The 24,666-nt window shown below is 45.9% G+C and overlaps 1 protein-coding gene across 1 annotated transcript in view; it reads right to left on the bottom strand.

Annotated features, from left to right (window-relative positions):
* Nucleotides 1–20,614, bottom strand: part of PELI2 (pellino E3 ubiquitin protein ligase family member 2) — a 294,907-nt gene extending 274,293 nt beyond the window's left edge. The window contains exons 1-2 of the mRNA XM_078660363.1: nucleotides 20,237–20,614; nucleotides 4,043–4,172 (exon numbers count right to left, since the gene is read on the bottom strand). Of these exons, the coding sequence (XP_078516489.1) occupies nucleotides 4,043–4,172; nucleotides 20,237–20,313 (207 nt within the window). The 5' untranslated portion in view covers nucleotides 20,314–20,614. The remainder of the gene's footprint in view (nucleotides 1–4,042; nucleotides 4,173–20,236) is intronic.
* Between the last annotated feature and the right edge of the window lie 4,052 nt (nucleotides 20,615–24,666).

Genomic DNA, 24,666 nt, shown 5'->3' with positions numbered 1-24,666 from the left:
CCCTGTATCAGCCGCCCAAAAACGGGAGTTATGAAACTACCCCTCATTTCCGGTTGTGAGAGATGGGTCGATTTACGCCCTTACCACAAGTTTCTATGTCCCTAATCGTCTCCCACAAAACCCCTGTCTTTTCTGATTAAGTACTCAGGCCGTAGGAAGTTACGTAGGATCCAGAATGATGTTCTACAAGGTTAACTGACTAGTCCAAGGTGAATCATCGAAATGAACCCCGTAGTAGTTGAAAAGCAGGATGCAGATAGAAAAGAAATGTTTAGCCATGTTCGTCTCTCAGCAAAATGCCTGTGTAGTACCATGTTGACAACTCACAGTACCCTTTGTAAATGTAAAACTCTAGAGAACGGCATATCTTTGCCAGGTTCGTCTCACGAAGGTGGGTCACCATCAGATGAACTGTCGTGACTGTAATAAATAATTGTGAAGGAAAGTCATAGTAGATCCAACAGGCCCGTCACCGGTCATTTATATGCCAGTTGTGAACACTAATATAACGGGCATTTTCATTCTTTGCCTGGAGCTGGGAGAGAAATAGACTTTTTGATTATCTTCATCTGCAAATTCTCTAAAGACTGTCTTTTCAAACTTGTTTAAGGGTACTGCTGTTGGAGGAGAGAAGGACCGGATGTGGGAGCACGAGGCCTGACTGCAGACTAAGGAACACCTGCGACATTAGCCAAGGCGAGACCACGACAGAAAAGAGCTGCAGGACGAGGCACTGTTTTCGACAACATGAGAAGAAAGGGCCGACCTGATGCCCCTGCTCGATGTCCAGTGTTTGCCGACAAGTCCCCGCTCTCTGAATTCGGTCACACGCCCGCCTATCTGAAGTCTCTCGTTCCCCTAGTCTGTTCCTAATTTGGCCTTGCTCCATCCCCCTTTTCCTCCGACCTACCCTATGGACTGTTTTGTACGCTCTTCTTCCATCTGAACTTTCTGACAATCACCTCAAAGGACACAGGGCGAAAGGGACCTTTCCGACCAGAAACGCGAGGAAAGGGTCGTGCCCTGCAACGCAGAACTTAGAATAGAGCTGGACCCGTAGCTCCATCGCCGGTGCTCCACAGCGCCAACGGAAGACCACAAAGAATAATGAGAACTCGTTAACTTCGAACATTTGACATCCTCAATCACCGTTTCTGCTATGCCTCATTTCTCTCCCAGCCGCCATTGTATTGATCCTGCTCCAATCCGAATCTGAGATATGTAATAACCTGCCAGTTCACGTTATGAAATGTACTTGCTGCTCTCGCTACAGAACCGTTTTTTGTATTACATTCCTATGACTTTCCTGCTGAACAAGTTTATCAAAGTTTATCCAATAGGTCCACCTCCTAAAAACTAGAAATCTCAAAATGTATTGTTTACAACTCTTTCATCTAGGGTTCCTACCGTTTTCTTTCTCATGCCCACCGCAATAGAACCAAGTAGAAAATGAACCAGCAAGATGTCTTGAATATGTTAAAGGGAGGACTGTTGAAAATTAGTACGTTTTGGTGAACATTATCTGCGCCATCTTGCCTCTTCCCCTGATGCCACACTTTTGTCGTGCGCACCCGCCATTTTAAGATGCCCCGATCAGAACGAACCCTTTTGCATGCCGCTGGCCCCTGACATAGCCCTTCGCCTTCACTAAGCCTGCACGCTGACCACCCCCCCCTGCTTGCACCTGCCTTGAATCATAAACCCCTCTTCGGCGCTGCTCTGCCCCAGGCCCTCATCCTGTTCCCAGCGCGACACCTCCCTTCTTCCCTTTCATGATCCCCGGCCCTTAGATGCAAACCCCCTTTTCCCCGTGTGCCCGTTTGTCTTCCCCGTTCCCAGGCCGACACCCAGCTCTGCCGATACTATCCCTTGCCCCTCCCCGTACAATAGAAAGCTTCCCTCCTCAAAGGACCCCCGAGTTGATCAAAGCCCCCACCCCATGAGATCCGATCGAACCCCGCATTCCATGAATTGGCGGAATATCCAGCTGCGCGATAGTCATCACCTGCTGTGACCAGGGTGGGGATTTCTACTGTAGATATGTGTGGGAACGGGCCCGAAGGGGGATTCCGGGAATGTCTTTTCGTACATCAAAGCTTTATCATATGTATGTAAACTGTAATAAAAACCACAAACACTGTATATAAGGGGCCAGGCCCCAAAACGTAAGTTAGAGCACCTCAGAACGATACCTTCTGTCCGTTTTGCTGTGTTCTCCTCCGGAGAGAATAAAAAAACCTTGTTTCCTGCTTTCCAGTCTCCAGCGCCTGCCTCTTCATTGATTAAATAACTAGAGGGTCACAGAGGCAATACCGCCGGGCAAATATCGATTGTCCCCGACCCGACTCAGGTTTCAACAACAGGTATCCTGAAGGTCCAACGTCATTAGATAACCGTTCTGTGCAATTAGAGGGATGATCATTTGAAGAGAAATCATCCTGACTTTTTCACCAAACAGATTTGTTTAGCAGTTTTCGATTCAAAACCAGTCTCAGTCTTCCTTTGGCTTGGGAAATAAGAATAGTTGTTAGTGATGCTGGGATAACTGCTCTTTTTTCTACTTGACCCACCATGAGCATTTTATGATCTTTCTGTGGTAATGGGGAACATCTACCAATGATGATGTGGAGTTTGTGAAAAAGAAATCGAATACCCGTTCATTATTATGTTAAGTACCATGAGAACCGTGATCCAAGTTTGCCATTGATGAACAAAGAGCTTTAACCTTGACCCAACTTCCAGATAGTCGTTTCTGGGGTTGGTCTTGGACATTAGAGATGTTAGGTCGGATTTTATTTTTAAACGTGGCCCCTGGGTCCAGCCACAAAAGGAACAACTTTCCAGAATATTTTCGGGTAGTCATTTAAAAAGAAAATATTTCTTTCTGAGGCTAACATGAAGGGGTTGGGGATTTTTTTTTCGCCTCTGCCGCCTTTTGCAACATTTAATCCAGTTTGGGCCCAAACAACTTTAGGCCTGTGAATGGCTACTTCTGGATTAAATTTCTCTCAGTGGATTTCAGCTTTCATGACTTCCTCTAAAGAATCCTATGACCTGCCACCATTAGCATGGAATAGTGGGACCCCAGCTGGGCTAAGACACACAGCAGGCACCGGTGAAGAGTGAGCAGGCCCCCCGGGACCGGCGACCTGCTCCACGCTCGTAGCCAGGGGCGAGAGGTACAGAATGACTCGGCTGGTAACGCGGGGCTCCCATGCCAGAGGGAGAGCCCCGCGGACGCTGCAAAAGTCCAGAGTGCCGGTGAGTGGTGCTTAGTTGCAGGGCGGCGGCGGCAGGGGGGGTTCTCTATGTGTGTGTGTGTGTGTGTGTGTGTGTGTGTGTGTGTGTGTGTGTGTGTGTGTATGCGCGGCAGCGGGGGGGTTCTCTATGTGTGTGTGCGTGTGTGTGTGTGTGTATGCGCGGCGGCGGGGGGGTCTGTATGTGTGTGTGTGTGCGTGTGTGTGTGCGTGTGTGTGTGTGTGTGTGTGTGTGTGTGCGCTTCCAAGGAGCCATGGGAGATAGGAAGTGCACGCGCGACCTGATCCCAGTTCGCAAGGTTGCGCGTGCACATCACTTGTCTCCCGTCTCCCTTGACTCCTTGAAAGCAGAAACGATCACATAGAGTTTCGCAGCGACAATCGGTTCGCGATCAAGCGCCAACACACAACCGTGCATTTAATTAACTCCCAGTTAGTTTCCTACATGCTGCTCTTCCTTTGCCCAAGTACTCACTGCCTCATCCCTCTGCTTACTATCTGGAGTTTCATTTAATTTACCCCCGTACTGTTTAATAAAAAGGCTAAATAAAATGTTTAAATAAACTCAAACGCAACAAAGAAGGTACTTGGCAGTATTTGAGCCCCGAAGACCTTTATAAACCTTCAGTTCCAGCTAACAACCTGTGGAAAAGTATTCCAATGAAAGATACTTCATTAACATCACAACCACTGGAATATTCCCTTCCAGTTCGTGCCATTTTCTTTTTTGCTTTGTTTATAAACACAATCAATTTAAAAAAAAGAAGAGGAACAACATGACATACTTTGGATGCCTGAGGTGTTGATATTAGATGCACTGTACTAGGTTTCACGCCGTTCGCCTTCAGTCGTTTATATAGAGTAAATCTGCTTTTTCGGCGACCTCTGTCTCCATTTGGTAGAGAACCATTGTACCTTACACAAAAGAAAGAAAATAAAATTAGTGAGAAAAGGGTATTTTTGTTAAAATTGAGCAGCTTAAAGGTAGAAAACGGATAGTTATTTAACAGTCACATAAGCAAACACTTTGCGAGGGTTGCGATCCTCTTGTAATTACATAAGACCCGTGTAGCATACACTTCTTTCAAACTACAGATGCCTCAATGCCAACGTCACGTTGATCCAATCAGGGCCAGACATGAAATCTGAACGTTTTTTGCTTAAATAAGAGGATCAGAAGCTCGCCACCCGACCGAAGAACTGAGATTGTTTATTATAGCTTTACCGAGTATTGTACCATAAAATGTAGCAGGACTTTACAGGTAAACGTCCTTAAAGTACTTTTAGTAGGGGGCCTTTTAAATCTAGGTTAATGTTCTGCTGTTCAGGACCAGGTCTCTTGGAGGAAATGGCAGTATTAATTTCATTTGTTTTCTGTGTTATCTTTCTCTTACTGTGTCATGTGAGAGTGGGGGGGGGGGGTTGTGGGCGGTGAAAGGAGAGTTAGTAGTAGACAATGCAGATCTCCATGCAGTTTCGAATCTCATTCAGCCACTGCAAAAAAACTAGGCCACATGAATCTCCGATTAGGTCTCGAAAGCAATCACTCCTAAGCCGGGCAGCGTCATCACCTTGTAGGATTACTAGACACATATGTACAGCAATAAGGAAGACGGTCAAATCATACATGCAAAACAACTGCAGACGGGTGTGCAGCTGGCACAGGTGGTCAAGAGGTACACGGATACTGTTTGGCACACAATGAACGATAAATGCCAGGAGGACAGGATATGCTGGTTTGGGTGATGAGCAAACAGTACTGCCAGCCATTGTTTTGGATCACATCAGGTAACCAAAGCCGAGTGGGAGTAGGCCATGCTTTAAGCACTGCCCATCCCTCTATTCAGGGCCACTGGACTTAGGCGATTCTGCAGCGTTTTCCAAATAATTATGGACTGGCTGCATGATCCTATATTTGCTGCATAGTCGGCAGGTTTGAACAAAAATGATGTTTCTAGCGCAAACAGATGACAAGTTACTAAAAACATGGTGACATGTTCCTGTGCAGAGGAAGGCCCTTCGTAAAAGTTGACTTGTCCCCGTTCAGTTGCCTATTGCTGTATTTGGTTGTTAAACTGGTACTAATAAGGTGAAATCTTTGACCAAAAATAATGAAGTAATACTATCAAAAAAGTGTTGCATTACGCTGCATAATTTGCAGCCTTCTGCTGCATAATTCAGTCACCCGGAGGTGCAAATGGTCCTTTGGTGCTGCATAATTCTAGTGGCCCCCTTATATGTTATCATGTAATAGTTGTGCAGCAATTACAAGTTACAATGGCTCGAGGGTGGGGGTGTAAATTAAGCTACAGTAGGCAAAAAACATACAAGTACATTAAAAACTTTCATCAGGGTTCAGATGCCAACCCTAAGCCATGTGCAACAAATATAGGGAAGGCATAAGAAAAGCAAGTCGCAAAAAAAGTTTGCAAATTTAAAGAACTTACATTAGATGTGATAGGCATTTTATTCTTGTCGTACAGTAATCAGGTTTACATGGCACATGCATTTACTCTGTGCTAGAATTCGATTTGTAGACAGCCTTGGTGTATTGAAGCCTGGGGGTGACATTGGCTGTGTAAAGTTGTCTGGAAGTGTAGCAATTCAGTAGAACTCAAGGCAATACACTTGCAGCCAACCCGTTACTGCGGATGTATGACATTACAACGCATGCTGTTACAACGCAGTTTTTACAACGCATGCTGTAACAACGCATAGCGCTTTGGGGTACTGGATAGTGAATAGTTTAATTTACTATTCCAACTCCAGTCCCCGTGGATAGTAGGGAAGGTGTTGGATAGTAAATTAAATCTATTCCCTATCCTAGAGCGCCCCCCAGTGCAATGAGTTGTAATGGTTTTCGTTGTAAAACCTGCGTTGTAAAAGTTTCGTTGTAAAGGATGTTTTCCCGTTACTACTGTTCATTGCACATCAGCTTTCTGCTGCACCACTGAGGGGGAAACTTCCTCCTTTATGTGCAAGGAGGATCAAGGCACGAAAAACATCAGGATCAGGGATGGGTCTTTGCCAATCCCTAGACTGAAGGGGTTTGTAATATCCACAAAGAATATGTAAGAAATGGTCATGGGAAACTCACTTGTCATAACAGCAGTTTGATCATATTAAGGCATACAGTTGTGAACGGCCCTATGATAGGCTACTACCCTCTATATCAGTATCCCAATAAACATATATATTGCAAAGAAACATACATACACATCAGCGGGTAACCATTATTAACTAGCTACATATTACCTAACCCATACACCTTCACTCTTTTTGCTTATTCTTTTACTATCCTCTTTAAAAAAAAAACTTTACTTGTTATGCAAGTAATTTCATCCAAAATGTCTTTGCAAAGCTAACTTTTTAGGCACATTTCAAACAAAGTGCAGGTCGCATTAATAGTTCTTGATACTCTGATACAGTCACAGCCAACACATGTTTCGCGGCCCACCAACCGCTTCTTCAGGGCCCAAGTGAGGAAATAGAAGAAACAAATAAGACACTTCAAAGTAGGCCCCATAATTAAAGCATGATAGATTGTGTAGATGTGTCTTTTATCCTCGAAGAATTGCGGTCATAGTAGTCACGTATTAACCCCTTCTGCGCTCGTGACAAGGTCAGCTCGTCATGGGCGTTACCTGCGCTGGTGACGAGCTGACCTTGTCACATAACGAGGGTTTTTGCGAATCGCAGCGCGCAGCGGGAAAACCGCTAGCGCGCATGCGGTTAAGATGCTATTTCAGCGCAAAATAACTGCCATTTCCAAATAATTATATCATCTCCACTTCATATTACGGATCTTCAAGCTATATCATGGCTTTAATTTGCACCCCGAATCCTCATGACAAGGCTCTCAAACTCCCATTATAAGAAACCATGATATAGGCTGAAGAGTCATAAAATGACTCGGAGATTATATAAGTCAGGCATGCGATTGTAGGACTAAAGCAGGGCAAAAAGGGCATCGTGTGCTGCTACACAACAGGGTTTGTTAAACTGGTAGATGAGCATGAATGGCAGGAAGCTTACTTATACTATCGATAGCTGCCTAAGTAAAGCAAAGCCATGTTGGGAGACGTACTTATTCAGTCCAGAGTCTTGTGCATCAATTCAGCTAGCTCTCCAATTTTATTGGTAAGTCTGTAAAAGAGAGTGATTTTCTGCCAAAATAGAATGGACAGAAACGCAGAAGGGTACACTCAAAGGTTATTAGACGTCCCATGGACTGTCTGGAACAATTGGTAATTTTTTGGTCTGGGGTTAGCCAAGAGCTTTTGATTTTAGTAAATATATACTTATATTTCTGCTTCCCCCCTCAATTTTTTAGCTAGATTTGTAAATATTGGGGAGTGCCCCGCAGATCCTACGTTTTATAAACCAAAAATTGAAAAACATGCACCGACATATCCAAAACGCTAGCAGCCAACACCAGACGGATTGGGTTTATTGAGGATGAGTCCGGCGGAGGCGTTCTGAAGTTTCTTGAGGAGTTTCTGGGTGATGACGGCGTAGAGTGCGTTGCCGTGGTCAAGTCTGCTGCTGAGTAGTGCATGGGTGACCGTCTTTCAGGACTATGTGGGGATCCATTTGAAGATCTTTCGGGGAAGCGTAGCGTGTGGAAGCAGGATGATGAGACTGCGTTAATCTATCGGTTCAAGAGCGGAGTCAATGATGATTCCAAGATTTTGTGCTTGGTCTGCTGGTGTGGGGGGGTCCAAGATCTGCGGGACACCATGAGTCATTCCAGGCGGAGGGGGTGGAGCCCAGGAGGAAGACTTCAATGTTCTCGTAGGTGAGCTTGAGGCAGCTGTCCTTCATCCAGGTAAGCAAACAGCCTTTGTCCCGTCGTGGAAGTTGTTCTTGGCCACTGTGAGTTCGCTGGTGAGGTAGAGGATCATCTGGGCATCGTCGGCATAGGAGACTATGTTGACTTCATGGTTCCGGACGATAGCTGCGATTGAGCCCATATAGATGTTGAAGAGAGTGGGGTTCAGGGAGGAGCCCTGAGGCACTCCGCAGCAGATCTCTGTGGGTTCAGAGTGGAACGGAGGTGGTCTGACTGTGTTCAGCTAGTGAGGAAGGAGCAGATCAATTCTAGGGCTTTATTGCGGATGCCGGCGCCATGGAGTCTTGTGCATATGGTGCGGTGGGAGACTGTCAAAGGCAGTCCAGAGCTCCAGGAGGATGAGGGCTGCAGTTTCGCCTCAGACGAGGAGGGTGCGGATGTCGTTTGTGGCGGCGAGGATGGCAGTCTCTGTGCTGTGGTTGCTTCAGAAGCTGGATTGGGAGAGGTACAGGAAGTGGTTCGCTTCAATGAACTCGGAAAGTTGGGCATTGATGGCCTTCTCGATTACCTTGGCTGGGAAGGGGAGCAGGGAGATGGGTCTGAAGTTCTTTAGGTCCGTTGGGTCAGCAAAGGGTTTCTTCAGCAAGGGGTTCATCTCTGCGTGTTTCCAGTCTTCCGGGAAGGTTTTTTATTTTATTTTAAAGGTTTTATATAGCGCTGGCTAGACCCAGGGGTATCAGAGCGCTTTACAGGAGTGCAAGGAAGTACAGTAATCAATACATTTGGTTAAACATTGCAATATGAACCAATAATAGGGAGAGCAGACAAATACGAGATTAGTTAGGGTGGGTGTGTGGTGGTGTAAGAGCGAATATAAAGTTGGTGGATAAGGAGAGTGAAGGTTAGAGGAATAGGGGAAAAGGAGGAGATCAGTGGGAGCCCATGCTTAAGGCTAGATGGTATAGTTAACAGTAGGGGCAGGGAAGGAGGTTAGGGGGAGAGGAAGTAAGATTGCGGAGTTGATGGAGCAGTTGATGGTGCGGCAGAGTACGGTGTTGAAGTTATTGTGAGGGCAGGGTTCCGAGGGTGCTCCGGAGTGAATATTCTTCATGAACTTGAGGGTGTCCTCAGCAGTGAGGGGAGTATAGCTGAGCATTGTCTGTTGGGGTCTGGTGTTGTGGGTGTGTGGTTGCAGGTGCGGTGCCAGGGTCTTGGGTATCAAGGCTGAAGCGGACGTAGATCTCCTTAATCTTGCAGTGGAAGAAGGTGCTGAGGTTGTTTCAGAGGTCTTGGGAGGGTGGAAAGTCTGCTGTCTCTGTGCTGGTTTCTAGCTTGACACCACAGCTACAGTGGATCACTGCAATTAAATAAATTGAATTCCCAATCATTTACCATCATTTTATTGATAATGCGACAAACTGACCACAGATTGCCCTATTGGATCAGTGTCTTTCTTACTGGAATGTACAGTTTAACCTCTACATAACAAGTTCCCAACACCACCATATCACAACTAATTTCAATTTTGGGCATTTGATTAATCTTGAGGAAGATGCATATATTTTCTTTAGTAGGATCTAAATGCTCACAGCAAAGAAGCAGTACCTAAAAGCATAAGCACAACATGATCTGGCCACATGATCCATCTAAAAAACAAAATCATGCTGCCTTTCTTTGTCCTGCAATGTACTGTCTAAAGATAACTTCCTAGAGAGCAACTAATCAAGTGACTATAAAAAGAGGCCTTCTGGTCCCTGGGACTTTGGTGCAGTTTTGCAAGTGCAAGGAGCACAGATGTGGCCCGGGTTGTAGCAGTTCTGTTTGAGGAACAAAGCCTGTCTGGGTCCTCAACTCAGCCATCATTTTGGCAGATTTCATCCTGTGGCATATGCAGCCCGCTGTGGCTAAACAGGAGCTTGCACACAGCGGTTCCATCGATTAACCTGGTTCAAGAGACCCAGAGCGATCTACATCACGGGTTGTTCCTAGCACACACTCAGTAATCTACTTCTTTTGGATGTCTTGTAGTTGTGGGGACGCGCTAGACTTCTCCTAAACAGTCTCCCCTCAGTCAGGTCAGACAAACTCCTTCCCACTCTCACAAGGTAGACAGGCTTCTAGGCATTCAGGCAGACCGTCAACCACTCCAAAAGTAAGTGCAGCATTCAAGACCTAACTGGACTGTGAAGTCTAAAACCACAGGTTATCAAAGCAATTATTTACTTTACAGTCTCCTAGTGCTAGGCAAGCATCTCTGGAGCAAACAAATGTACGACTTCCTAGTTGTCATCATTCACAAATATTCATATTTGTTGAAAATGATGACCAAAGTATGCCCTAAAGTTGTTTTAATTATTCCAACAGCCCAAAAACTAAAACAGGGCAATGTCTTTTTTGTTCCATTTCCACAAAGTCTCTGATCTTTCGAATGTAGTTCCAAATTCAGTGTTAGTTTTGGCCTCCTAGATCAGTGATAGGACTGCAGCACATACGACATCTAGCTAAAGGTTTTGAGATGGTAGCAATCAGGGCCTGAAGGAGCTCCAGCTAGCAAAGCTCATTCATGTACCTTTAGGATTCCAGGCTAGTGAGGTTCCCTGGTTGGTTGCCTGGGCGTGAAGGCTGCTGTGCCCACTGGCTGAAACTGGCTTGGGAATGGTTCATGAGGCAAGTAGTTCATCCAACAAGCAAGCAAGGAGTAGCATATTTTACAGTCACTGAGTCCCTTCTTGAGGAACTGGCTGAATGAATGCCAATAACTACCATTAAAGGGTTTTGTGCATAAATCGTGCATGGATATATGTCGGGGTAGTTAATGGGAAGAAGCTGCATATATTAGGGTGGACATAAAGTTGAAGAGATCACAAGCAAAATATGGCAATATTTGCTTTCCTCCTCCGATTCATAAGAAGGCAACCAAAGAACAATATTTGGAAAGGCCTCATAACTGTCAAAATAAATTGCTTCCATGCATGGTGTAGTGAAGCGCCCAATCAAAAACTGATCAACACGAGTACAAATAAAGCTGCAATACATTAAACGACCACTAAGCAACAGTGGTGCCCTGTATCCACTTTACCGTTTGAGATCAGTCAGGTGTTGTTGGGCTTGATCCACTCTCCCACAAAGAAAACTTGGCAGAAAATGTATTCTCCTTGGCCTGGGTTGGTGAAATGACGCATAGCAATTAAGTAGCTTAGCACGACGACGCCCACATATACAGCGCAGCTATGAGATGTGTATGAATGGGCAGTTGCAGAAAAAGTGTGAATGAAGCATGTTCGTAGAGATGATAAACTGGAGGACTTGCGAGCCTGGTCAGTCATGTTATTAGACTTAAGGGAACCGTATGTGGCAGCCAACCCTGGAGTTGGTATCCCAGTGACATAATCCTTGTGCCCTTACATCATTGGGGTGAGAGCAGAGGATACCCTTGTTTATGAATGGGTGCACCACAGACTGCTACAGACTATTTACCCGGCACTTCAGATGTACTGGCAGGAGGAAATGGGCACGAGAGCAGGTGTTTAGTTACTAGTTTATGGAGTCCAGAGATATACGGCAGACTGTTTTCAGGAATAACTGTGTTTTTTTCTTTTTCTGGTGCGGTCCTATGAAATGTAGATTCTCCCATGAGGTTTTTGTGGTAAATGAATGATGCACAGTCCACTGTGTAAGTTAGGATCCTTTATTGCAAGTTCCTTCCAAGTCAGGAAAGGTCAAGATCAGAAGTAAACCCCACCAGGAGCCAGCTGCCTTCTGAACAAATCTCGCTACACAGGTATGACCCGTATGTGTACATTTATGACTGTATTCTAAGTGTATATCTATATGTCTGTTTATAGAACTTGTGCGATGTAACATGGCATAATCCTTTACATTACATTGTCATTGAAACCCAACAAAGTTTCATAAAAAAAAAGATATATTAATAATGATGATATTATTAATAATAATAATAATAATAATAATAATAATAATAATGTGTCCACTTTAGGGTACTACTGCTGAAAAACAAAAATAATGAAGAGAGGGAAACCACAACATGGCAGTGCATTTGGAATTCTTTTCTGCCAAAAAGCTTACCAACGAGTCGGTTTCAGCGCTTTTTGATAGAAAATGGGCTGCCACTGTAGCCGTGATATTTAAATATGGCAGACTCCAGCCACAACGTGCATGGGGGTCAGCCTGACAGTTCAGGCGGACCACACGCCATGATTTATAGGACCGCCTTAGTCTATTTTCAGCTCATACCCCAGTCTTGTGCCAACACTGTCGTTGCCAGTGCAGATAAGAACCACAACATTTTGGTCGGATGAAGAAAATGTACCCATAAATTCACTTACAGCTTAAGCATATTCATACAATACATGTAGTCTGATGACTATGTGGAGCCACAAAAATGTGGCGAGGGAAAGAAACGAGAATCCCAAGCAAAAGCTTGGATTGCTATGATACTTGTGAAAGCGTTGCCTTCAATAGTTATGGGGGGGAAAAGGAGTCCATGGATGTTGTTTTTACATACTTTTTGCATTTATATTGTGCACTGAAGTTCAGAAATTAACCTAGTTTCACTGTGCCTTCAAAATCAGAGAATACCTATGGGGCATGTGTTTGCTTTGTGCGCCCTAAGTTGGAAGGGAATGCCCACATGTGGGTCCCTGGCTCACTTTGCCACTGGATTCAAGCTAGCCTGGTTGGACTGTTCCAATGAGGCACAGGGTCAAGCAGGGATGTGGAATTCCTATAGCCCGACGCCCAGGACTTATTGTTTGGGGTCAAGGGCAACAAGTTTTAATGTGTATTTTGTCCTTGGGACCAGTAGGCCCAACCCCTTGCAGCACAAACCCTTTGGCTGCCAGTTTGCAGTACCACATTAAGGGTCAGGGAATGGCACTGCCTGCAGTTAAGTTAATGTTTGTGTGCATATGTTAATGTTGTTCAAACTTGTATTTATGGTTCATTCATTGAAAGCCTTTATTATTAGGGTAAGCGCTCTAAGTAAATGTAAGTTCTGACTGCACTACTGACAGTGGTTCTAGTATAAAAATGTGTACACACGGTTTCAAAGTTTAGCAATATGAGGCTATGCATAATGCTCCCAGAATACTCTGATTAGATGCGCATATTAGCAAAAGCTTGAATGCAAAATTAATGATTCTTTGCTTTCAATATAAAATGTTCCTAAACAAATGAAAGTAGGGAAAAAACATTTAGCTAAACTACTGGAAAGTTTCAGGTACCCTTTCTTAGCAGAATCATTTAGAAAAATATGTTCATGCATGCTAGAATTTCTCAAAAATATTCGCATTGCAAAATCAGTGTAACCAGTTTCAATAAGGTTATGGGAAACAAAATCAAACAAGCATTGGCAAAGCCAGTAGGTCTGAAATTGGTGGTCGGCCTTTTAGTTTTGGCAATGCGTGACTTGTTTTGGCATGGTTTTTGTAAAACCTTGTTGATGTGAGAGCTACCAGGCCCTCACCATTATAACAAACATTGGCAAAAGCAAAATATAGTTTTTGTTCTCAAAAAAAGCACACACTGCCACATTAGTATTAGCACTGAACAAAACTACTCTGAGTACCGATATGCTCCTTGTAAAAGACAGAATGCTGTCACCACAGTGAAGCCAGCCAATACAGAGAGAGAGAATTTTAATAAACACAAACAGTCATGGTTAACGCCAGACCAAATTAGGGGCCCAATTATTAAAGAAAGTCTCAAAAGTGCACCCTTGCAATAAGTGCAGCTATGTCTTTCGTGAATTCACAAGAATTTACAGAAGTAGGGCAAGAAATTGTACTCCTAGAAAATATTTGTGAACTACATTTTAGCATGAGCAAATATGCATGTATAGATTTGCTAATGCGAAAACCAGAGTGTTTGCAAGTTCATTTTCCCTCCAAACACTTTTTCCCAACTCTGGAAGAAGGTTTACCTCTGCCAATGTCTGGAGTAAATTTCCAACATTTCTCAGTATGGGAAAATATTAGAGAAGAGTTGTTGAAAACCCTTAAAATATGCAAGTTAGTAGGTTTGCACAGACTCAAAAGAGTAATCCAACCTTGGATCTATTGCGTGACATTACCTTCAGTCCCAGTATGTAGATCTGCCGAAACGTGGTAACATATAGGGATTGCTAGTATTCAAACATGACTATAATATGAGCCCTGCATAATCAGAGAGGATATATAAGAGCTCCAACATAATGAGATTGGTGTCATAATGTTTGCTGGCACTACAAGGCACCAGAGGGACAAGTGGATTTTGTTACAGGACAAGTAGATTCATAAAGCAACCTTGCCCATGGACAAGTAGATATTTTAAGAAATTCCACACCCCTGTCAAGACTGATTTGCATATGGCTGGGTCTGAACTGGGGTGGCGAAGTGAGCTAAAGAACGATAATGAATTCAACCCAGATCTGTGACTGGGGGGGGGGGCGAGTGTCTGAATAGTTTCAGCGCTCCGTCCATCCTCTCCTTGTGTTTGCTTTGTTTGCCCTAAGTTGACAGGGTATACCCAGACGTGGGTCCCTTGCTCACTTTGCCACTGGATTCAAGCTAGCCTGGCTGATGAGCGGTGTTACCTCAAAACCGGTCTCAAGATGCTTGATTCTGGTCCCAGGAAGACCAGGCTTGGCAGTTCGGGCTGGACTGTTCCCATGAGAAACAGCGTCAAGACTGATTTGCATATGGCTGTGTCTGAACCAGGGTGGCGAAGTGAGTAAAAAACGATGATGGATTAAGGAGTTGGCCTAACGGCTAGGGCGCTTGACCTCGGACCTGGGTTCGAGTCTCGGTAACGACGCCAAAACCTCCTGTGATTCTGGGCAAATCACTTAATCTCCCCGTGCCTAAAATGAATGTGTGTCCGTCCTCATGTAACGTAACTGGTGCTATGTAAAGCGCTCGGATACCTGATTCGGTTCGGGTCTAGTTCGCGCTATATAAAACTCTGCAAAAAAAAAAAAAAAAGATCTGTGACTGGAGGAGAGTGTCTGAAAATTTTATTTGTAAAAAACAGAATACTGACAGTCTTAAATAGAACAGAGGTAAGTACGCAATAACTGTGGGGGACTGATGAGAACAACATCAAAAGAAACAATAAATCTTAAGTAGACATACACGCACATCTCCACATTATCTAAACCAGCCTTACTCCAACTACTTCTCCTGAAAAAATATCACACTACATGGCAGCCATACTACCCATACTCTCCAAATCCACCCCAGATCGCCCCCCCCTCTCCACCCCCCCCCGTAACTCATTTTCCATCACGAAGCACATCTAACATAAGGTCTAAGTAAATCAGTCCATATCCCCCACTTCTGAATGAAGGACCTGCATTTGTTCCTCCTGAAAGCCAAGATCTACTTCAAAGTGGTCTATACCACCCAAAACGCCCTTCGACTGGGCCTCCTCATTTATCAGAAATACATACTGCACAACATCGGAGGTCTGAAATAAGATAGAGGCAAACGTCATCTACTCCTCCAAATATCAGTAACGACAAAAGTCTACTTCATTCAACCAAGCCTTTTCCTGTCGAGCACAAATACTAGAACTGATTATCTAAATTCGAACAATTGAACACCAATTGTTTAAACATAAAGACAAAAACTCAAGTACTCAGATTTTCCTTAAAGCCTATAAGCACACCCTTAACAATTATAACCAATTCTCTCAAATCGCTTATAATGTAATTTCAGGAAAATTCTCCACTGCCCCTGTGGCTATAACAAATATCTTTAATAATCACATTGATAATACCATACATTCATAGGTCATGTTAATTTTCTAAATGCTTTTTTCATATGTCCCTGGAGTTATTTATGACCACATTTGGTGGTGGGCAATTTGAGGTCCATGAAAGAGGATAAGAATCTTTGAGTTTTGGTAAATTGAAGAAGCGCAAGCTTGTTTGTAACAGTTTATTCCCAAACTTCTCAGCTACAATCACAAAGAAAGCTGCAGTACTCCACGTGCCTCTTCAAAAGGCAGTCATATTGCTGCTAACATTCAAACTCATTCCTGCTTTCACGTGGCATTACTTTAAAGCCCCAAAGGTATCTACAAGTTACCTTGGGGGCCCTACCGTTATGGATCCATCTAATCTTGAAGATTTACACGGCCAGAATCTTCCCTTTGGCTTTTGCAGCTCGCAACACCATTTGCTTGAGACCTTTTGTACTCAGCCAACACCACCATGTCATGGATTCACCAGTCACCACAAAATGAGGACTCTTCTCCCACCATGGAAGACATATATCCTACCCCAAGCCCAGGAACTTTCAACACTGCTTTCCAACTGAGTACCTCAATGAGCAGCCCAGAACATTGCCATGACCAGACCATGACCTCCCAGCGCTAGACTCGCTCAGGTATATTTGTAGCCAAGCAGGATGGCCCAGTGACCATACAGCTTGTCGCTGACAAACATGGTGATCTGGAAGTCACTAGTTCTAAAATCAACAAGACACACTCAGACTTCCATTTTTCCGGGGTTGGTAAACGGGGTACGATAAACTCAGTCATAGTAACATTTGTTACTTACAGCATTTAAGAGGCATGAGTGCAGTAGGAAGGGCTATGTAAAATGATTTTGTTAATTTTAAAGCACCCAAGCAATGCTAAAATAATCTTCCTCTAGATCTTAGCATATTATAGTACTCAAACCTATAGATGAGCTCAATGACAATAAACAAGGTTTGGCCTTCACCTCCAGACAGTACAGTACCATAGTGGTCAGGTACTTCTTATAACCCTAACAGGTTACTCAAAACATAAACTTACTGGATCTTTCAAACATCTGTGTATCCCAGTGCAGGGCCTCGTGACATCTCACTCCACAACCCCCACCTAACTGAGCAAATCCTAACACTGAAACTCTCTGCCCAAGAACAGCCCTGTACTAAACTCCTCCCCTCGTGAGGACTTGCAGTCGTACAGCTCAACCCTTGCTCCAGTCCTAACATTAAGCCTCCCAGCCAAGATCTCCGAGGCAATGACCTCCAAATACTGAACCTTCCAGACCAAGATTTAAATGGATCCCCTCACACCAAGCATCACAGCATAGCTATTTTTGACACCAAGCATCCCAGCATGGTAGCACCAAAACCCCTTGCTCTAAGTCTAGCCGCACAGCACCACTTAACCCCAATCATCTGGGCACAGGACCAACGACCAGCAACAGTTCTATGAGCACTGAAATAGAGTAACCAGCCCAAGTTCTACCGATAATAACCTTCCATCCCCAAATCCGCCAGGCCCACCCTAACTCTGAGAATACAAGGCCCACCACAAACACTGAGCCTGCAAGGCCAGGGCCATCTCCACCTCCACCACTAAGCCTGCCTGACCCAACTCAACCACCAAACCTGCCAAGCTAGGCCTAACACCAAAACGGAGTCTGCCAGGTCAGAACCAGTGATGCCGGCCACTCCAATACTGCTCACCAAGCCATTGGAGTAAAGCTAGCGTGACTGATGAGGGGTGATACCCTGAAACCGGTCCCTGGATGCTTATTTCCGGTCCAGGGAGGACTTGGCCTGGCAGTTCCGGCTGGACTGTTCCCACAGGGAACAGGGTCAAGACTGATTTGCATATGGCTGGGTTTAACCCCTTGAGCGCTCATGACAGAACCACTCCGTCACGAGCCACGGGCGCGCTGTGCTGGTGACGGAGTGGTTCTGTCACGGCGCCCGCACACCCCACCCATGCTGCCGCGATTCCGCGCCTGCGCGGTGGTTTTATTGAGCGGGCGGGACCGTGACGGAACCACTCCGTCACAAGCACAGCGCACCCGTGGCTCGTGATGGAGTGGTTTCGTCACGAGCATGGCGGCGCCGCGCGGCCCCCTCCAGCGCCGTGGCGGAATTACCGCCACGGCCAAGGGGTTAAACTGGAATGGAATGGAGAAAAACGATGTGTTTAGGCACAGATCTCTGAACTGAGGTTAATGTTTGACATTGTTCAACATTCTCTCCATCAATTGTTCTTTTTGCATTTGTCACACCCAACACTGAGCCTGCATGGTCATGCCCAGCTCCACCACTAATCCTGCTTGACCCAACTCAATCACCGAACCTGCCAAACTAGGCCTAACCCCAAAACTGAGTCTGCCAGGTCAGAACCAGTGAAGCTAGCCACTCCAAAACCGACCCTCCAAAGTCGGACTAGCCCAACACTAACCTTGTGAAGACAGGTCGTCCCAACACTGAACCGCCCACTCTGGCCAAGCTAACCCAGATGCTCCCAAGACCGATCTCTCAGGAATGAGCTTCCCAGTCAAGTTTGATAACAGTCTGAGCCAAACCGGTTGCTTTTACAGATACCAAAATATCATACACCATCTCATAAATATTAGCATCTTAATAGAAACTGGATTAATGTATTCTAATTGGTGGGCTTTCTGTCCCTAATTCCTTAATTTGTTAGTTAGGAGTCAGATTACAGGAAAATCAAACTTGAATACCATTTTCAGAATCTGGCCATGGGGCGTTTTTCTTTCTCCAACTCCTAATTCTCTAACTGAAAAACCCTTCCTACCATGGACTTAATTAAGTACACTATAGTGTTCTCTCTCAACTTAGGCAATGCTCTATTCAACAGGAAAAAACGTGTGCGCCATTAAAGACGGTCTTGCATACATACTGCAGCCAGGCTGATTTCAAATTCCCATAAATATGACCGTATCAAACGAGTCACCTCATCTTTATTATGGTTCCCAACTGAGCCAAGAACAGTTTATGTAACTGCCTGTTTAACGTAAAAGTTTTTATACCTAAATATCCCATGCAGAAACCTGCCATCTCCAGGGACTACAGCATGGTAAGAATTTAAATTAACTACCAACTATTGATCAAATTTTTTAAGAAAAGCTCCTCCACTGCCCACTACTTATAAGGGCATGCACCCAAGATATGAAACTCATTCTTCGTGTCAATTTGACTCCTCAACTCTTTCAATTTGTTCAATTTGTTAAAGTTTCCCTTAAGTCTCACTTGCTTGTGAAATAACCCGATACTGGATATCCCTACGTATATAGCTGATGCTTCCAGGTTATGTTTTCTGAGCAAGTATCGGTCTATAAAATAACAGTTTTTAGAGGTTTGCAAACTATTTAACTCTTTATTTCGACCTCTGATATTCTTGAGCAAGTGTCATCGAAAAAGACAAAACGCCGAAACGCGTCTGGTCGCTGTGGGTTTTTGAAATAAACTATGAACCCGCTCCTGTGAGTGCTTTCTCTTTTCTTCCAAATACGAGGCGAGTCAGAGCTTCAAAATATATATATATATACACACACACAGACTCCATGTTATATAATATAATGTATTTTAAACTATGCAGATGTGAGGGCTCTGACACCACCTGAGGCTTTGTCTACTTTTATATAGACTTCCAAAAATAAATCTAATATTGTTCGGTACATCCATGTACAGGTGGCAATACCACTCTGGGAGCAGAGTCATTAACCCTACAAGAGTTTGCTAAACCAGGACCACCCAACGTTGAATCTCCCAGTCCAGGCAGGTCATTGTAACACTGAAGCCTCCTAAACCTGAACGCCCCAATCTGAGCCTCCGACTCTACCATGCCCATCCCATGTTTCCATCCCCACCAATTCTCCTGGGTAGCCCCTTGCAACCCAAAACTTCCCAAACGAAGTCTCTTAATACAGGGCCCCCTAGATCTACAACTCCCAACACAGGGCCTCCTACTACCAAGCAATTCACGACTGAACTTCCAAATACATTCTCGACCTTCCTTTTAGATCCCAGCCCAGGTTCTTCCAACATTGAAGCCTGTCACTATGGATCTCCCCGGACTGCTCATATCGAACTTAGTGGCTCAGGACGTCCCAACAGAACCATTTCCTTCAGGCCCAACACTGTCTCCCTCCTGCCCGCCCCAACCCACAGAGCTCCCAGCTCCCCCTCCCCCAAGACTCCCGTGCTAAATATCCGAAAGTCGAAGACGCAGGTCAGGAACTCCCATACTAACACTCCCAAACCAGAACGTCCCGTGACTGCGACTCCCTGGGCTGGACTTACGGACACCATTTAGGCTCACAGTTCGGGTTTTCCCAGGAACAGCGTATCGTGGCGCTGGGCTTAATACCTCAGGACGTGTCCACAACCTCAGACTCTCTCCTCCGCCTCCAGGAGCCCTCACTCACCCCAAAAGCACTAGCTGCCCGTACTGCAGCGGATCCTTGTGCGGCTCACAGGACTCTTCCTGACTGCTGGAAAACATGGAGGCCCGGTTCCGGGCCGACCCCGACCTGAGAGCTATGGAGGGAAATCCTCCTTCAGCTAAGCCCTGCGCCACTGCTCTTGGTATCCGGGGCCTCAATGCAGGCTTCAGCTTGAAACCCCGCGTCCCGCCCCTCCAGCTGCGGCTCCTCCCCTCCCTCGCAGGCGCCTCTCCTCCGGTCGAGGCTCCTCCTCCGCCGCCGTGCCCCTTCGACGCTGCCCCGCCTCTGGAGGCGCTTCCCTTCCGCCTCTCGGCCGTGACCAACGCACAATGGAGGGACACGGTTCGGCCACCGCTCTGCACAGGGCGGCAACTGAAATGTCAGGAAAATGCCCGAACTCGGAGGGTTAAGGGTCAGCCTGCACCGTGGGCGGGGCCAGAAAGTGGACAAACCCTCCGAGTCCGCCCACACTCGGGCCTTGAGTGTAAACAAAGACAGAATGGGAGCTCTGTTAAAGCTACTCGTGACTCAAACCCCCGCTCTGATCTGAGCATTCCAAACCACCGTTTATCCAAATATCTCGATTAATTCCCTACATGCTTGCATTTCTGTCTAAATGACCACCATTCTAAAACATGTTAAAGTCACCATACTCAAACATAATTATACAGCATATCCCTCTATATGTAAACATGTATTTGGACTATAGATATGTAATTACATGTGTATTGCTTTGTATACACGTTGGTATTTGTTAGTTCTGGTTTAAAAATGTACATATTACTGATAGTCACATTATTCTACGTTTTAACATGTGTCTAAGTGACTGCATGAATAAGTAAATCTTTTATCATAGCTATCTACAATTGCTTTACTACTGAATTACAAAAAATAAAAACAAATACATTAATTTAAAGAACAACCACATTGAAAGCCGGAGTTTTATTAAATGCAACTTTAGTCTACATATATTACCTTTCTTATGCATATATTTACCTTTCAATCCAATCCAATCCAAAAATTCTTTATTTCGGCCTCATGGGCCATAAAAGAAGCAATAAAAATACATACAGATAAAAGACAATATATACAATAAAAGCCAGCTGAACCTGCAGAATTTAAAGAAGCGTGGTAAAATGGTTTAGTCAGACATTTTCTTCCTGATTATCCATGCTGCCATTAGGAATTTAGAAACCGCAAACACAATGTGGCCCAGGGTATTCGTTTTCAGCACCCTGTAGGCTTGTAAATAGTTACTGAAGCCCAGATTCCGACATAGAGGGGCTAGCCAGCGCCTCCTCGGGCTCCAGTAAGCATGGCAACAGAACATTATGTGCAGGTCATCTTCTTCCTTAACTTTACAGCAAGGGCAAAGCTTGTCGCCCCCAAGCGACCACTTATGGGTAAAAACTTTGGTAGGGAGCGTACCGAACCTCCATTGCAGGAACAACTTCCTCGCCAAAAGAGGATAAATAAAATCCATAAAAGGTTCAAAAGCATAAGAATTTTTGGATACAATAAAACATCCGGTCAAGGTGCCGCTATCATGTGCACTGTCCATATCAGCAAGGGTTTTATTCTTGTAGAGCTGTGCCAGGGATTTGCGCGAGATCCTTCTACATCCCTGCGCGGGGTCATCCCATAGGTCTGGCAAGTTCAAACTGACACATTCCGATTTGATGAGTGCCAGCCACGGGATCTTACCATTTACATCCAGCCTCAGGACATGTATGAGGTCCTGCCTATAGTAATGCAGCTCCTCAGTGGACCATAACCGATGCCAATACTTCACCGGTTTCGCCCGCAGGTCCTCTGCGATTGACGGGAGGCCCAAGTCAAGTCTTAGGGGGAGGAGTGGTGTGCCCTGCGGGAGAGCAAGTAGACGTCTGAGGAAACAATTTTCCACCACTGCCATGACCCTCCCAGCTTTATGGCCCCACAGTTCACTGCCATACAAGGCGGCCGCCTTCGCCTGAGTCCTGTACATTTCTAGGGCCGGGCTAACAGGCTTGAAGGTGGACTTGTTAGATACCCTCAGGAGTGCGCCCGAAAGCTGAGAGAGTTTCAGCCTAGATCTTGCCACCTGGGAATCCCAAGCCAAATTTTCTTGAAGTGAGACCCCCAGGTATGTAAAGGTAGAAACCCTTTCCAGAGTGGTTCCCTCGAGTTTTGGGCTGGGTCTGGTCTTGGTCGGAGGGTTGAAGATCATGAACTTAGTTTTGTCCGTGTTCACCTCCAACCCATGTTGTTTACAGAAATGACCAAAACCGTCCACGATCCTCTGGATCCCCATGGGGGATTTGGAGAGAAGGAGGGTGTCATCGGCAAACATAATTGCCGGAACCCTCCTTCCTGCCAAAACCGGGGCATCATTGTCCCTAACAGCGTCCAGATGTTGAATGACGCTGTTGATGTACAGACAGAACAGTGTCGGAGCCAAAACACAGCCCTGTCTGACACCTCGGCGGACCGGGAATTTACCCGAGGGCTTGCCATCCCTCCCACACCTTACCACCGCAAAGTTGTTCTCATGGAGTCGAATGATGGTTCTAAGGAGGTGGGGGGGAACTCCTAGCTTCTGCAGAACCTCCCATAACTTCCCCCTCGGGACTAGGTCAAAGGCTGACCTCAGATCCACGAAGACCATGTACAATCGACCCCCCTCTAACGTAACCGTCTTCCAGTACAGAAGAAGGAGGCGAAAGATTTGATCCATGGTCGACGTGTTCTTTCTGAAGCCAGCCTGTAAGGGGCTTAAGATGTCATTGGCCTCGACCCAGTCTAGGAGATGGTCCAGAATGAGGCGCGCGAAGATCTTTTGGGGCACGTCTATAAGGCTTATAGGCCTGTAATTGGAAGGGAGCAGAGTAGAGCCCTTCTTGTGGATGGGCACAATCTCTGCCCCCAACCACGACCCAGGGATCGCCATACCTCCAAGAATGGCATTGAATAAGACAAGAAGGTATGGACCCCAGATATCCGGGTGGTGCCTAAATAGATCCCCGGGTAACCTATCCAGGCCTGGCGCCTTCCCCACTGCTAGACGTTCTAGGGCAAGCTCCACTTCCCCCAGGGATAATTCCATTCCGGACTCCTCAGCACCCAAAGGCAATTGCATCTCCACGGCCGAGCAGGGACTGGCATCTAGGTAAAGAGCCCCGAAATGGGACTCCCATGCCGCAGGGGCTATATTAGGCTCAATCGCTTTACTAAGTTTCCCTGACCCGTTGTTTACAAGGGCCCAGAATTGCCGGGGGTCCCTGGATTTAAGGGCATCATAAAGGTCCTGCCAATACTTCCAATCCCACTCGGTCCTTGCAGCCACCAGCACAGATTTATAGTGTTTCCTTAGGTCACGCACTATGGCCTTATCTGACCCCTCTTTTATGGCTGCAATAAGGTTAGATTTTGCAGCCCTGCAGTCTGGGGTATACCAGGTGGGAAGAGGTGTCCTTTTCTTTCGAATTGGGACCTCCGGATGAAATACCTCGGCCAAGTCCCTCACTAGAACCTGGTGAATGTTTCCCAGTTTCTCACAGTAATCAGCAGTTCTAGGTTCGTTCAGAAGGGTCTCCACCTCCATGAGGCTAGGGAGCGCCAGCTCGTATAATTTCTTAATTGACTCCTCCGAATTTACAAGCTTCCCCCACTTAACTCGGCGCCTATTTGTAGTCAGGAGCAACTCCCCCATATCAGCCCCTTGGCCAGCTGGGGATGAGTCAGTCATGGGCGAAGGGCACACAATATTTAAGCAGAGAGCATTGTGGTCGCTGTCTGTCCTCTTAATAACCCTAAAGTCCCGCACTTTGGGCCAGAGTGAAATATCCACCATGATATAATCTAACCTAGACTCATGGCCCCCCCTGTTGAATGTACACACCGAGGGGGTATCGGACGGAGTACGACCATTACACGCCCTCAGCGCGGCATTCAAAGTAAGGGACATGAGCTGTAAGGCCAGAGGGGACCAGGCTTTAGGGTGAGGGGAAGAAGAGGGTGGAACCCCCCAATGGTCGTCCTCGGCCGTAAGGGCACCATCGAGTAACCCTTCCAAGGGTTCAAAGTGGCAATTGAAGTCTCCTCCAAGTACCACCTTGTGTTCACCCGGGAGTTGACCCAGGAAGGAAGCCAGATCGTTTAGGGTAGGTGATTCACTTGACGAGGCAACCGGACGCGAGTAGACATTGACAATGTCCCACGGAGTTTTACCAGGCCAGGTGAGCCGCACACACTGGATGTCCTGCGAGCACGTAAGTACCCGCTCCGCCTGACAGCCAATGTGACTCGCAATCCAGATTGCCAAACCCCCAGATGGCCTCCCCCTCCCAGCCCATTTGGCAGGGATTTCAAAAACTTCAAACCCTCTCCTAGTCTGAACGGCCCTCGCCCAAGTCTCCTGAAGGAGAACAATG

Source organism: Lissotriton helveticus, chromosome 9, assembly GCF_964261635.1.
Source record: "Lissotriton helveticus chromosome 9, aLisHel1.1, whole genome shotgun sequence".
Taxonomy (NCBI): domain Eukaryota; kingdom Metazoa; phylum Chordata; class Amphibia; order Caudata; family Salamandridae; genus Lissotriton; species Lissotriton helveticus.
This window is presented reverse-complemented; position numbering and strand designations above follow the sequence as displayed.